This window comes from Globicephala melas, chromosome 2, assembly GCF_963455315.2.
Source record: "Globicephala melas chromosome 2, mGloMel1.2, whole genome shotgun sequence".
NCBI classification, from domain to species: Eukaryota; Metazoa; Chordata; class Mammalia; order Artiodactyla; family Delphinidae; genus Globicephala; species Globicephala melas.
Window position 1 is genome coordinate 112,013,122 of NC_083315.2, and position 15,335 is coordinate 112,028,456.

General features: G+C 36.2%; 1 protein-coding gene across 4 annotated transcripts in view; it reads left to right on the top strand.

Annotated features, from left to right (window-relative positions):
* The window catches only part of AKAP6 (A-kinase anchoring protein 6), a 493,560-nt gene that overhangs the window by 423,296 nt on the left and 54,929 nt on the right, over positions 1 to 15,335 (top strand). For all 4 annotated transcript variants that reach the window (XM_060294728.1, XM_060294724.1, XM_060294726.1 and 1 more), the window contains one exon: positions 12,792 to 13,007. In XM_060294728.1, the coding sequence (XP_060150711.1) occupies positions 12,792 to 13,007 (216 nt within the window). The remainder of the gene's footprint in view (positions 1 to 12,791; positions 13,008 to 15,335) is intronic.

The following is a 15,335-nucleotide window of genomic DNA, read 5'->3' on the forward strand; positions in this document are numbered from 1 at the left end:
AATGGCTAAGTTGCATTTATATCCAGCACCCTTTCCCCCTTATTGCTAAAAGTTACCTTTCTGTAATTGCAGACTAGTTTAGCATCTTAACAATAATGGACATGTTTTTAAAGTGCATTCTTTATTCCAGGGAGACTCTGTAATAGATACCAGCATTTTAGTAATGATACAAGCAATCTGTAAGCTATTACAGTTTTCTTTAGAGTAACGTAATCTTCATATTGTTTTGTATGTCTGGAATTTTAATAGTGTTTTTAATTTAGAAAAGGAAGTATATAACTTATTACTAATTACATGTGAATATGAACTAAGCACACGACCACTGAGCTTGATTCTTAAAAACAAACATGTTTAAAAGTACTTAACCTAGTGTAGGGTAAGTCACAAAGAAATTAAAGAATGCCACACAGGGCTAACAGCAGCTTTCATGGAATAACACAGTGAGGGTCTTCATTTTTAGAATGGTTATTAATTTTGGTCTACAGCTAAAAAGTAGCTAAGAGGTATAGAAATACTCCTTTCCAAATATAATTAATGTTTTTAATTAACAGATGAAGGTACAAAAGAATTAAAACATAAATATGAGTGTATTAAAAGAATGTTTAGTTTTTCCCTTGATGACACCATTCATTGAAGGGTGTCCAAGAATATGTAGTATTAATAGTCCTGGAGGCCGTTAATGATTCAACTTGATTGGTGAGGATACTAGATTGCAAGAACAAGATCCTTTTCTAGGTCAAAGGTCAGGCTAATTAGAACTGGAGGTAAAGATGACACCTCACTTATCTGCTGCCTAGGTGAACAGAGGGTAGATGATTTTTCTTAAAAATGAAAGTGTTCGCTGAAACTATTTTGATTTTAAATGGTTAAAATAAATCATTTAGTGTTAGAATCTAGACTTATACTGTCATGTACAATTTAAAAAGTATTTTGGCACACATCCCAGACCTTCTTCAAGGAGCTGATAGAGATGTGCTTGGTGAATCAATTCAGGGGCCTTTACTGCTATTTTTAAAATCCAGCTTTTACATTAAATAAACCAGTTTGTTATTTTGCAAGAAGTTATAATCTACTTAGAACTGTCATTCTCTGTTTCTGACTTGCAGTTAGATGGTATTTCCAAAATGTCAGACCTAGATTCTGCTTCTACCGTCACCATAATACAATGTGACAGCCAAGATATTATATCAGTACCTTTTCCATAATTAGCAATAAGGATCCTGCCAAGGGTTAACTAGAAGAGTTTCATAAATGTTTTTCTACAAATGGTCCTGAAGGCAGTATTACGCTTTTAAAATCTGCTAATGTAGCAAAGACTCATGACAACCAGGAGACAAATCTATGAGCAAAACTGTTCAGAGAGAATAGTTTTGTACTGTATGATGTATGGTATGTAAATGAGCTTATTAGGACTCTCATCTATTTTATTATTGGTGACCAATTTGATAGAGGCATTTAAAAAACAATATTTCTGCCTGACTCCTAGAAATGAAGAAGATACATTGATATAATTGAGAGCAAATGATTGCATGTCGTGCCATTTAATCATGTCATTTTTCAATTGCTAGTTTTTGCACTTCACTGCATGCTTATAGAATATTTAGCTCCAATATAGATTAAGTCCCAGAGTTTGCAGCTGAGCTGAGTTCCTATATTGGCTGACATCTTTTAAGTTTGGAATCAGGTAAAATATGAAGATGTCTTTTGTCCATATTTTCTTTAAAATATGCAAGTCGTCATTCATACCTCACTTGAGGTGTTTTAATTTTTTTGGCTGTTTTGAATTACTCCTTTACAATTCCAGGTTGGAAATTCTTTTTCCTTTTTTGTTCCATATTTTTTTAAGTTTTATTTTTATTTAATTTATTTATTTATTGGCCATGCCGCGTGGCTCGTGGGGTCTTAGTTCTCCGACCAGAGATTGAACCGCACCCTCAACAGTGGACGCATGGAGTCCTAACCACTGGACCACCAGGGAATTCCCTAAAGTTTTGTTGTTGTTGTTGTTGTTGTTTTGCGGTACGCGGGCCTCTCACTGTTGTGGCCTCTCTTGTTGCGGAGCACAGGCTCCGGACGCGCAGGCTCAGCGGCCACGGCTCACGGGCCCAGCCGCTCCGCGGCATGTGGGATCCTCCCAGACCGGGGCAAGAACCCTTGTCCCCTGCATCGGCAGGCGGACTCTCAACCACTGTGCCACCAGGGAAGCCCTAAAGTTCATTTTTAATAGAATCATTTTTCTGATATTCACTTCCATTTTGGTTTGGGGCTAGATTTCTTTCTTTTTCTTTTTTTTGACTAGATTTATTTCTGACATCATGTCTGTTAAATTCATGTTTGCCAAAAGAGCCAAAGCTGCCTGCTCAGCCCATTCCTTATCTGTGATGGCCACCATCTCCTCTACCAGAACAAGATGGCTCACACAGGTCAATACACAACAGGTTGCTCACCATTCTTTTCAGTGGGGTTTTCAGGATAATATAGATATGGGTGTGCATATTTAGAAAAAGGGTATCTTGCTTTAATACTTCCAATTTCTTTTCCCTGTTTCCTTTTTTTTCTCTTCCTATCAAAACTGTTAATCTTGCTGGGTCAGTTTATTTTTTTTTTTTAATTTATTTTTATTTTTTCTTATTTGTAACATACACTATACACTAGGTATAGTTAAGTTAAGCACATAATTGGCTCAAGAATGGAGATGTCAGGACCAAATCAGCTGACCCCTTGCTGGAAACTTTGATAATCATTTGCCCTAATGAATGTTTCTTACTTTTGTTAAATCTCTTCTTTATTATTTATATGATTTACATCTTTCTCAGAAAAGAGATTATCTCCCACTGTCTGCTAGAATATGAGGTCCTTGAGGGCAGAAAGTTTTGTCTGTTTTGTTCACTGATGTATCTCAAACACTGAGAACAGTGCCCATTATAAAGGTGTTTAATAAATATTTGTTCAATTAATTAATTAGCATTTTTTCCACCTCTGCTATCATTAACTACCCTGGGCTTAAGAATTGCATAGGTTATAAATTCTTATCATATTTGCAGACTTAGGAATGGGTATAAAATAGACCCCTGACAGGTATATGGAAGAAGTTGTTGGCTCTCTGATCCACAGTAACTTTATGGCTGTGGTCACTTCTGGTTAGAACTCAGGGGCAGAGATGGTTTGAAAATGTTGAAATTTTCGAAGCTTCTTCAGCTCTCTTATGAAAGGCAGTGTAGCATAGTGTTTTCATGAACTGGCTCTGCATTCAGATGGCATGGGTTAAAATCCTTTGCTCCTTATTTGCTGTTACTTAACCTCTCTGTGTCGCCATTATCTCATTTGTAAAATAGGTAGATGACAGCAATGTATGTCTCAGAGTGCTGTTGTGAGGATTAAATGAGTCCATACATATAAAGTACCTAAAAAATGCATAGCACACAGAAATACACAAAAAACATTTGTCATTAGTGTAGGAGATTAGTGAAAAATAGCTAAGAAAATACTACTAAGAAAAGAGCTCTAGCAATTTATGGCTCAATGATTGTTGGTTATTATTTTGCATTCAAGTAAATCTTGATTATTTGAAGTAAACACAGCATTATTTTTTTTTGTTTTGGTTCAGATCCATATAGTCAACTCAGAATCATCTTTGGTAAAGTATATGAAGTCTATCTGACATGTCAGGTCTCTCATTCTTGTACAGATACTAACACAATAGATTACAATTTCATAAGATGTATCTAAATATATATGAAACTCATCACTGCAATAATTACACTTAACTAACATTCTTCAACTCCCACATTTTCTTCAACTCCTTTTCCAGGCATGCTCTTATATATATACTTTTCTGTTATGTTTTATGATGTCTCTAGAAGTTAGGACAGCTATATTTAAAAAGGAACTGTATTTTTTTATCATATAGCAGAATGTTTTATCTGTTGACTGAGATTTATAGGTCTGTAGTTGTAACTGTATCCCAGGAAATTTTATAGCCATTACTTTTAAAAAAATAAATAAAAGTTCTACATTTGCATTTGTAAGTGTATTAATCAGTGTATTGATCCATGGTTGCAGAACCATGGTGACTGACTGGATGGTATTGGTAATATCGAGTCTGTTGTCATAACACACTCTAAAGGAATGGAAAATTATCTGATTATGTCATCAGTTTTGTAGTTGACAATATATACCTGCCCTTAACTGAGAGATTTTAAAAAATAACAACTTTATTGAGATATAATTCATATACCATAACATCTAATTTCAAAATGTTTTTACTGCCCTGAAAAGAAACCGTTTACCTCTCAGCAGTCACTCCCTATATCCCCGACTGCAGCCCCTGGCACCTACTAATATACCTTCTGTTTCTATGCACTTGCCTATTCTGGCCATTTCATATAAATGAACTCATACAACACGTGGCCTTTTGTGTCCAGCTTATTTCACTTAGCATAATGTTTTCATCCATGCTGTGATATGTATCAGTACTTCATTCCTTTTTATTGCCAAAAAATATCCCATTGTATGGATATACTGTTTTTTTTTAATCTATTTATCTATTAATGGATGTTTGGGTCATTTGCACCTTTTGGCAATCATGTGGTTATGAATTTGTCTACAGGTTTTTGTGTGGTCATGTGTTCTCAGTTCTTTTGGGTATATACCTAGGAGAGAAACTCCTGGACCATATGGTAATTCTGTTTAACTTTTTGAGGAAATGTGCTGTTTTCCAAAGTGAGTACGTCATTTTGAAATCCCACCAGCAACAGATGAGGGTTCCAGTTTCTCTGTCTCCTCACCAACATATATTGATGTTTTCTGGTATATTTATTTATGTTTTATTTCCAGCCTCACACCACTGCCACCCCACAACACACAGACAAATTTGCATATAAATTCCATGAGAGCAGAAATCTTGCTGCCCACCATTATATCCCTACCAGTGAGAACAGTGCCTGGAATATAGGAGGCACTCAAGTATATTTAGATGGATAGGTGGATAATTGAATTATTATTAACATCACATTCCACTTGAAATTCCATGCTTTTTAAAATGTCGCAAAAGTTATGGTTTCTTGGGCATTCCCTGGTGGTCCAGTGGTTAGGACCGTGCACTTTCACTGCTGAGGGCACGAGTTTGATCCCGCAAGCCAAGTGGCGCGGCCAAAAAAAAAAAAAAAATCTGTGGTTTCTTGACCTTTTCTTATGTGAATCCCCCAGCTGTAATGCCTGTCCTTCTTCCCCTCCACTTTTTCGAACTTTAGCAACTTTCATGGCCTAGTTCTAGTCCTATGGATCTTTATCTGTTCCAGCTGGTAATGATCTTTCTCATCTCCAAAGTCAATGCCCATAATTTAGCATGTGTATCAATTGCACATTACTTTTGGGTCACAGCCTCACTATTCACATGGCACATTCACCTCACTTACTTCATTTAAAACCTACAGGGCTTCCCTGGTGGCGCAGTGGTTGAGAGTCTGCCTGCCGATGCAGGGGACACGGGTTCGTGCCCCTGTCCGGGAAGATCCCACATGCCGCGGAGCGGCTGGGCCCGTGAGCCATGGCCGCTGAGCCTGCGCGTCTGGAGCCTGTGCTCCGCAACGGGAGAGGCCACAACAGTGAGAGGCCCGCGTACCGCCCCCCCAAAAAAAGAAACCTACCACAACCTGATGGGTTAGGTCTTATCAAAAACCTTTGCCTTGCATTGATAGCTCTCATTTTGAGTAGCCAGAGGCTTCTCTTCACAGCCAGATTACAAGCCCTTAAGATCAGGTACCACATCATATTATATGCCTCTTATCCACCAATGCCATTCCTGTAATGAAAATTATGGTGTTTGGCACATAATTGATACCCAATAAATGTTTATTGCTATAAGAAATATCATTCATGTGATCTTTGCCAACCTTGCCCCCAAATTATGATTCTGAACCAACCAGTCAAAAGCATCTTCTGGAGAATCATAGAGGTACCAGTATAGCCTCTCATTTTTCCCACCTGCTATACATTCTTCTCAGACTATGGCTGTAGGCAGTAGCATTACCTGATGCCTTGTACCTTCCAAACAGTCATCAAGGTTTGATTACTGTGTAAACTCTATGAGAGCAAAGCTTCTGTTTAATTTAGCACAGTGCCAAATATGTTAGAGTCATTAATTAGTAAATGACTTACTTGATAAAAATAACCAAAAGGAGTAAAATCCCCAAATACAGTACTCAAACCATCAGCATTCTTTTTTTAAATTAAATTTTATTTTTTTATACAGCAGGTTCTTATTAGTTATCTATTTTATACATATTAGGGTATATATGTCAATCCCAATCTCCCAGTTCATCCCACCACCACCACCCCTCCACTTTACCCCCTTGGTGTCCATACGTTTGTTCTCTACATCTGTGTTTCTATTTCTGCCCTGCAAGTCGGTTCATCTGTACCATTTTTCTAGGTTCCACATATATGCATTAATATACGATATTTGTTTTTCTCTTGCTGACTTACTTCACTCTGTATGACAGTCTCTAGATCCATCCACGTCTCTACAAATGACCCAGTTTCATTCCTTTTTATGGCTGAGTAATATTCCATTGTATATATGTGCCACATCTTCTTTATCCATTCATCAGTCGATGGGCATTTAGGTTGCTTCCATGACCTGGCTATTGTAAATAGTGCTGCAATGAACATTGGGATGCATGCATCTTTTTGAATTACGGTTTTCTCTGGGTATATGCCCAGTAGTGGGATTGCTGGGTCATATGGTAATTCTATTTTCAGTTTTTTAAGGAATTTCCATACTGTTCTCAATAGTGGCTGTATCAATTTACATTCCCACCAACAGTGAAAGAGGGTTCCCTTTTCTCCACACCCTCTCCAGCATTTGTTGTTTGTAGATTTTCTGATGAGGCCCATTCTGACTGGTGTGAGGTGATACCTCATTGTAGTTTTGATTTGCATTTCTCTAATAATTAGTGATGTTGAGCAGCTTGTCATGTGCTTCTTGCCCATCTGTATGTCTTCTTTGGAGAAATGTCTATTTAGGTCTTCTGCCCATTTTTTGATTGGGTTGTTTGTTTTTTTTGATATTGAGCTGCATGAGCTCAGCATTCTTAATTATATTAAAATTCTGGAGATCATCAAGCAAATACTAATAATATAAAGTTATCACTGGCTGAAAAGATCTATTCATTGATTGATTCATTAATTTTTTTAGCCATTCAGTAACAATTAAAAAATAATTGGGTGTGGGAGGAATTGGAAGATTGGGATTGACACATATACACTATTGATACTATGTATAAAATAGATAACTAATGAGAACATACTGTACAGCACAGGGAACTCTACTTAATGCACTGTGGTGACCTAAATGGGAAGGAAATCCAAAAAAGAGGGATATATGTATATGTATAGCTGATTCATTTTGCTGTACAGTAGAAACTAACATAACATTGTAAAGCAACTGTATTCCAATAAAAATTAATTAAAAAAATAATTGATCACTCATGGGTGTGGTCTTTAGGCTCTTGGCTACAAGTGCAACTCCAGAATCAGAACTTACACCTTCTATTTTTATACTTCTAAAAAACTACTCAACTAGATTAATTTTCTTATCTGAGAAACTAAGTTCCTCTGTTTTCTGTAGAGCAATGTTCTCAAACTTTAACATGCATTGTAATCACCTGTAGGGCTGGTTAAACCATGCCTCATTGGGGCCCACCCCAGAGTTGCTGATTCACAAGATATGGAGTGGCACCAGGGAATTCTTGTTTCTAACAAGATTCCAGATGATACTAATACTGCTTGGCCCAGGGAACACACTGAGAAATTTTGCTCTAGAAAATTTGGTCACAGGTAGCAGACTAAGAGAAGACAATTGCTCACCTCATGTAATTAGAATGGTAAAATACAGAAAATGCAAAAAAGAAGAAAAGCACATGAAAAAGTGTAGAAAACCCTTGCAACAAAGAGATGGAGCTGTCTGCTTTTGTATGATCCTATTTAAACTAGAAGAATGTGCCTGTCTTTTCACTTCTCTCTTTTCTCTCCGTATATTTCCTCACGCCAACTACGTTGAAGGCAGGTACATATCATATACATATACAGCTTGACGTTTCTTTGTTGTGCTTGCCACATAGAAGGCATATTCAATAGATAGTGTTTAAACAATTGATTCATCTAGAAGGTAAAGTCATGTTTGACTTTAGAAATGGAATTGCTTCATAAATAATTTTTTAATTTGACGCATTACCTAAAGTCCCACCACTTTGTTTCTGTTGACCTACCTAATGATATTACATTAACTGCTAAATAAAATTATGTAAGAGATATGGAGACAAATTTCTTTGGAGTTTCTCAGCTAGATTTAATTGTTTTCTCTCTGCGTTTACCATATACTTGGTTTTGGTATTTTTTGAATTTCATTTTCCTCCTCATGTCTTTTTTCTCTATTTAGTTCTTACATTTTATTTATTGTGCATTTTGGTTCTTGGTCTAATTGTAGTTCTTTAATTGTAGCCTTATTTATATCCTTTTGTAATAGGAGATGACAGTATTATTTAATGTCAAGAATATGGGTGGAGATTTGACTCTTGAACAACATGTGTTTGAACTGTACAGGTCCACTTATACTCGGATTTTTTTTCAACAGTAAATACTACTGTACTCTATGATGAGTGCGTTGGTTGAATTTGCAGATGTGGAACCCTGGATACAGAGGAACCCTGGGCTGGACATAAATTATAATCAGATTTTTGATTGTGCTGGGGGTTGGTACCCCTAACCCCGGCATTGTTTAAGGGTCAACTGTACAAGTAAATATAATCATTCTATGCAATATGTGTGCATAAATACATAAATTTAATGTATAATGAAGAATAAATTACCAATATTGGAAGCCTTACGTTCAGTGGTGTTGAACTGAAGGCAGTGGCAGGAATGATGTTACATCACATTTGGCTCCACAATATGAGTGGTTTCAACAGTCAGAGAAGTTCATAAAGCAAGTCAGGAGAGGAGACAAGCCCTACATAAACCAAAAACACCCCTTTGTATCACCACTGGTGAATTGAAAATCAGATTGATCGTTTATAAGTATAAAGCAAAAATCTTCCGTCTGTTGGCAGCTCTCTTATAACATGTCCAAAAAGATATGTTTAAAGGGTTGGAGATTTGTAAAGGAAAAAACAAATTAGAATTTTTGATTTTCACTTTTATATACTTCTCAACTTTTATAGCAAATATGCTTTTTGAGTAACATGAGGAAGTTGAGTAGAAGTGTAAAATAACCAAATTAAATAGGTCATTAGAGACTTAAAAGTAGAACACCGACCTATATTCCAACAATTGGATTCTGAAATGATACTAAGACAATGACCTCCATACTAACAGAGATAGCTTTGTAGGAAAAAGTTCCTATAGATTACCAAATAATAATGATACTAAATACATAACTAAGTACAAAAATAATGATAATTAAATACATAACTAAATACAAAAGCATCTGGAATATCTTTCTCTTAGATATATTGATAATTAGTTCTCCTTCTTTCTTTTTACATTTTCTTTCCCACTTCTTTTCTTTCTACTTTTCTGGGAAGGCAATATGACTGTGCTTGGGAACCAACATGATCTCATTGGATATCAAGGACAATGCTTCAAAACTGGCAAAAATGAAAAACCTTGTAAACTTTTCTGTTCCTTACTTCCTTTTCCATCTGCTTTACTCTCTCTTTTCTCCAACACACTGGGTACTCCCAGGGTCCCAGGCTACTTGCTACTGGACCTTCTGTCCTTATAACCGCAGCCACCCAACTTGGACCATCTGGCTCACATTGTTTCCCTGAAGATTTCACAACTCCTCTGATAGCAACCTGCACAAACTTCTGTTAGCACCTACCTCTCTGTATTATTCTTGGTACTGTATAGTCCACCTCCAATAGACTCTCAGCTCCTTGAGAGAGGGAGCAGTAACTTGCTCCTTTTTGAAGGCTCCATGCCTGAAACAGTGCCTGGCAGATGCAAGGTGCAATACACATTTGAGGAGGTCTGGAAGGCAGGGATGAGTCTGTCTTATTTCTGTGCCTTACTTAGATTGCTTAGCTTGGGTTTCTGTTCTGTTCTCTGAAAATGTAAGCCAAAAATAGTTATAATAATCATTTTGTTCCTATGTAGTTATATTTAACATTTCTCTACGCATAGTGTACCATGGAAATAATGTGAACTCTACTGATTCTAAGAAACATTACCAGCAGATGCACTGATTTTATTTAGTATGTGTTTGTGATTATAAATAAGCATGTACATTTTAATGGTTGTCATGGAAACACATTTATGTAAAAGAATGTTATCTTATCAGTTATATCACTTAGATGTAAAAAAATACTGAAAAGTATGTTGGCCATGTAAAATTCTCAATGTTCCTCTCCTTTTATAAGTAGTGTTATTTCCAAAGTGTGCGTATAGAATAAATTAATCTAGAATGTACACTAAGTTCTTTGAATATTTAAAACTTTTTAAACTGAAGAATTGTGGAGATCTGAAAATCAGATATTGAGTGTTAACAGTGTCAACAGTTTTTAAAAACAGCTAACACAGTTTTAAAACCCATAGAATGTCATTAAGATGTGGGGTGGGGATCATCTGGATACTTAAATACTGGATACATTCTAGATACTAATAAAAAGTTATGGCCAATCACCTTTTTGAAAATTTCCCCTAGCAACCTCACATGTCCTGTTTCAGAACTTTGAAAATGCCTGTGAGGTGAATGAAGCCCATTTGGGCTGCTTTGTGAATATCACCTAATGTGGCTATGCTAAGTCCACACATACCTTTAGTGTCATCCATGGCAAACTCTCATTTAGCTAAGAAACATAGGGACTTTTTGTTGGCTGGAGAAATGCAGTCATTATTTTAGTCAACTTAAAATGGAGTTTTGCAAGATCCAGTTTTGTGGCATGGAAACATCTCTTGATTTTTCTAGCTCTTTATTTTTAACAATTTAATGACAAAACACAGACAAAAACCCAAAATCTTCAACATGTATATTCATAGAACTCATCTGAATCAATCCCAGTTGGCTATATTATTATCTTGAAGTGTTTACGATTGGGCCAAAAAATGACAGATATTAAGTGGGCTTGATAGTTTGACTTGCTCGACAGTTGTTCTAGAGCAAGAGAGCAAATTATTGAAGGGAGTGTGTGTGTGTGTGAGAGAGAGAGAGAGAGAAAGAGAGAGAGAAATAGAAGGAGAAAGAGAGAGAATGCATGTGGGGAGGGTCAGTTAGCAGGATTGGGAGAGGTAATGGAAACAATGCCTATTGCTTTGGTAGACCCTCAAGTTTTATCTTTGAATGTGTAGGGGTTTCTCCTCATTCAGCATTGAACTAATGAATAGCATCAGTAAAGAAATTTGTCAGACCTGGTCATTCTATCAGGAGTTATATAGGCAAATAGTAATGATCCCTAGGAAAATAAATAAGGGTAAGTTCAAGAAACATAACAAAAAATGCTGTACTGGTATAAACTGAATAATAAAATTCCTAGTCATATTTTGCTGTAAATAGAGGTATGGGAATTTGTCATTCACCTTATTTAAAATTCAAAAATATTAAAGGCACAGGGTTCTCTCATTACAGAAATAATAGAATTCCAGCTATTACTGAGTTAGGGTTGTTTAAATGGCTATAGCATGTATTATATCAATAAGTGGAACATCTGTATGAGACGTCCACCTGCTGGTCTACTACCACTCTGCACATTTCAATGAACTGCACTTAATCATTTTAAGACTTCTTCTAATGAAGACTTATCTAGATTAACATTTTAAGCACAAATACTTTTAGGCATTAAAACTCTAGCACTAAATGAAATTGCATTGTCTTGTGTATCCTTGTTGATTAATAAGCAATCTGTTAACTGTTAGAACAGTCCAATTGTGGCAGTAGAAGGAGATTAGTAATTCAGTGATGTTTGTGGATATAATCATCGTTTCTCCCAAAAGCTTTGAATTAGAGTATCACTTACACACTGTCTGTAGGCAAAGAAGAGATATAATACTTTTAGACATGTGTACCCACTATTTTGCTTGAATCGTTCAGCTTAGGGTCACTGCAGCAATACAAATGCTTCTGGGGGCAAAATCTTACTTTGGTGCATGCATATCCTTCTTAAATAGTGTGAATGTCTATTAAAAGAAACACGCAACTAACAAATAATGCATTAATAATCCAGTATCCTAATTTCTGTTTTCAGAACATTATTGCTTTGTTAATCAAGTTTCGGAAGAGAAATGTTGCTTATCATTTTTTTCAAACAATAGCTGTTATATATCAATTTTTTTGCAATCTTATTTAACTTATTTCCAGCCTAGAAAAGTAAACTTTTGGCTCCAAAGAATCTAGGAGTAAATTTGGAAATACTCCATTTCCTTTTGGAGGACTTTTCTGTCTTTTGTGTTTCCTATGACCTTGAATCAAAGCATGTCAACCTGTTTGGCATAAATGCTTTATTTCATTAAGTTAATCACCTAGATATCAAAGTGGGACCCAACATTTTAGATGTAGAAGTCAGTTTTAAAAAAAAAAAAAGGGAAGAGGAATGAGATACATCTAAATTCATTGGCATCAGTTGGGTGTCTGTAGAAGATCTCTAATCCAAAGGCAACTCCAGAGTCCTTCTTGTCCTATTGTTCACAGCTGAGCATATCACTACAATTTAAAATTACGGTGGAAGAGGGTGTTTTATGTTTTAGGGAAATCTGCCCTAGAAACACTAATGGATCGGTCCCTCTTTCTGTTGCAGTCCCTCTGTTGTGAAATAAAGCAGCGACGTCGTGGAGTGGCCTCCATCCTGCGATTATGCCAACATCTTCTGGATGACCGGGAGACCTGCAATCTGAACGCGGACCACCAGCCCATGCAGTTGATCATTGTAAATCTTGAAAGAAGGTGGGAAGCCATTGTCATGCAAGCCGTCCAGTGGCAAACACGGCTACAAAAGAAGATGGGAAAGGAACCTGTGAGTGATGATTTCTTTTTTAAAGCATAATGCTCTCTCATTTTTCTTAAAAAAAAAGAAATTCTTTCAGGGCTTGGAAAATGTGTTCATCTTACAAGTGGTTTTGCTAGCTAAATCTCTAACCGCTAAAAGAAACTGCTTTTATCATACAACAGAGATTCATTTGCCTACCGATAAGATGCATTTTAGTCTCATTGTCTTTTAAAAAATTCATATGGAGACTTTGCTTAACCTTACCAAACTACGGTTTGGTAAACCTCACCAACAATATCATTAATCATACAATACCCCATGAAGATTTTGCTTGGAGGTGGTTTACCACTCTCGGAGCATATGGGGCAATGTGTATGCTTTACAGACAAGGCAACAAAGTATACAGTTTACCTTTTCTTTACATGATATGAATTAACACCATCGACGTGTAAAACAATCTTCATTGCTCCTGCTTAGAGCTCCTTCCAATACAGTTGTGCTGCTGAGAACTAGCAAGTTTCCTCTGAGAGTTTTAATGCAGTGCTCAAGGTAGAGGTCGGGACCCCTTTTAAGAATTTTCCAAATTGACTGTAAATGCAAAAGCTGTTGCTAGATGAAGGAAAGATATATATATATATAACTAGAGTTGTTTTATTATAATGTAGAATACACACTTGTCCAGAAAACCTTAAGGGAGAGGATTTATTGATAAAAAGATTACATTCCCCAAATGACCTTGAAGTTAGTGTCTGTTAGTTGAAGGCCTAATTCTCATGTTTGACTTACATAAATGAAATACACACACACATACATACATACATACATACATACAATGGAAATTTTTTCTTGTGTATTTATATTATCAGTTCTATGTCTTTGGAAAGTTCAAGATTCAAAATTGTAAAATCAAGTATAATAATCCTGCCACTGAAAAACAGACTTCTCCTATGAATTCTAATTTTAACAATACCTAAATATTTAGGTTATCTGATGTGTTTGGCATTGGGGACTGGGAACAGAAGGGACAATGAAGCAGTAAGCCTTCTCACTCTTTTTGCATCTGTAGTTATGTTGAGTCTAGGGGGTGATTTTATCCTCAATAGTTCACTTTAATTGTTTTGCACTGAAGTCATTAAATTTCTTAAGACTTCCAAGTTATTACCAGTAATCAGATTCTATATAATTGGATGTCTTTTCTTGAAATGACCTATTTGTTGTGAAGCTATTTAGCTAGAGTATTTTCTTTTCTTTTCTTTCTTTTTCTTTCTTTCTTCCTTTCTTTTTCTTTCTTTTCTTTCTTTCTTTCTTTCTTTCTTCCTTCCTTCCTTCCTTCCTTCCTTCCTTCCTTCCTTCCTTCCTTCCTTTCTTTCTTTCTTTTTCTCTGAGTGTTTGAAAGCATAGAAGAGGTTATTTTTTATTCTATAGTTTGAAACATCTAAGCATAGTAGTGGTGATAATAAAATTTACCCAAAAACCAACTGCACCTGGAGAAGCTCTTAACATTTTGGAAACATTCAAGCTTTGGAGGAAACAAAACTGGGTTTCTTTGGAGATTTATTTGAAATCATATGATGAAGGATGCAGGACTGGATCTCTGCAGACTAGCTGTAGACATTTTTATCCTACTTCTGTGGTAAAGCGGTAAGCTTTAGCTTTGAAACCCTGGCTGCTTCTTAGAGGCTCAAGCTACTACAGAGAGGTAGATAAAAATTGCAGATGGACAAAACACCCCCTTTTCTTTAGGTTGGCTGCTGAATGTTAGGTTTTCTGGAATGATGAGGTAGCAAATAAGGTCCTCTTTGCTAAATAAGATTGAAAATCACTCGAGAAAGGGATAGAAGAGTATCGAGTGGCACTAATGCCAGCAATACAATGAACACCATGTACCTCATTACATTGGAGATATTTCTTGCTCTGATCTCTGTTGGTTGGGTAAAGAGTCCAAGTTGCTTTGATGGGCAAACAAGTATTTTACCAATGTGGGACACTGCCTTTGTAGAGACTCAGAAGCCTCTAAGTGGTCTGTTTGCTTTTTTATCCTATGTCCCCACCCCCATGCCATCCCCTTCTTGTGTACAGGGACTTTCACTGCTATATTTCCAGGGCCTGGGACATTCCTGCATATAGTAGATGTTTAATAGACATTTGCTAAATGAATGAATACAAGCTTTCAATTGATAAATTTTGTTTCATTCTGGCATTTGGTTTGGAGTTACTATTTCTATATTAATTCTCAATGTTTACATGCTCACAAAATGGCTTTGAGTGTTATGTTCCTATGTGAATATTTCACCTTCATGAGATCACCAAGGAGATACCTTTTAACCTTTATTCTTGCCTGGTAGGGTCAGTTTT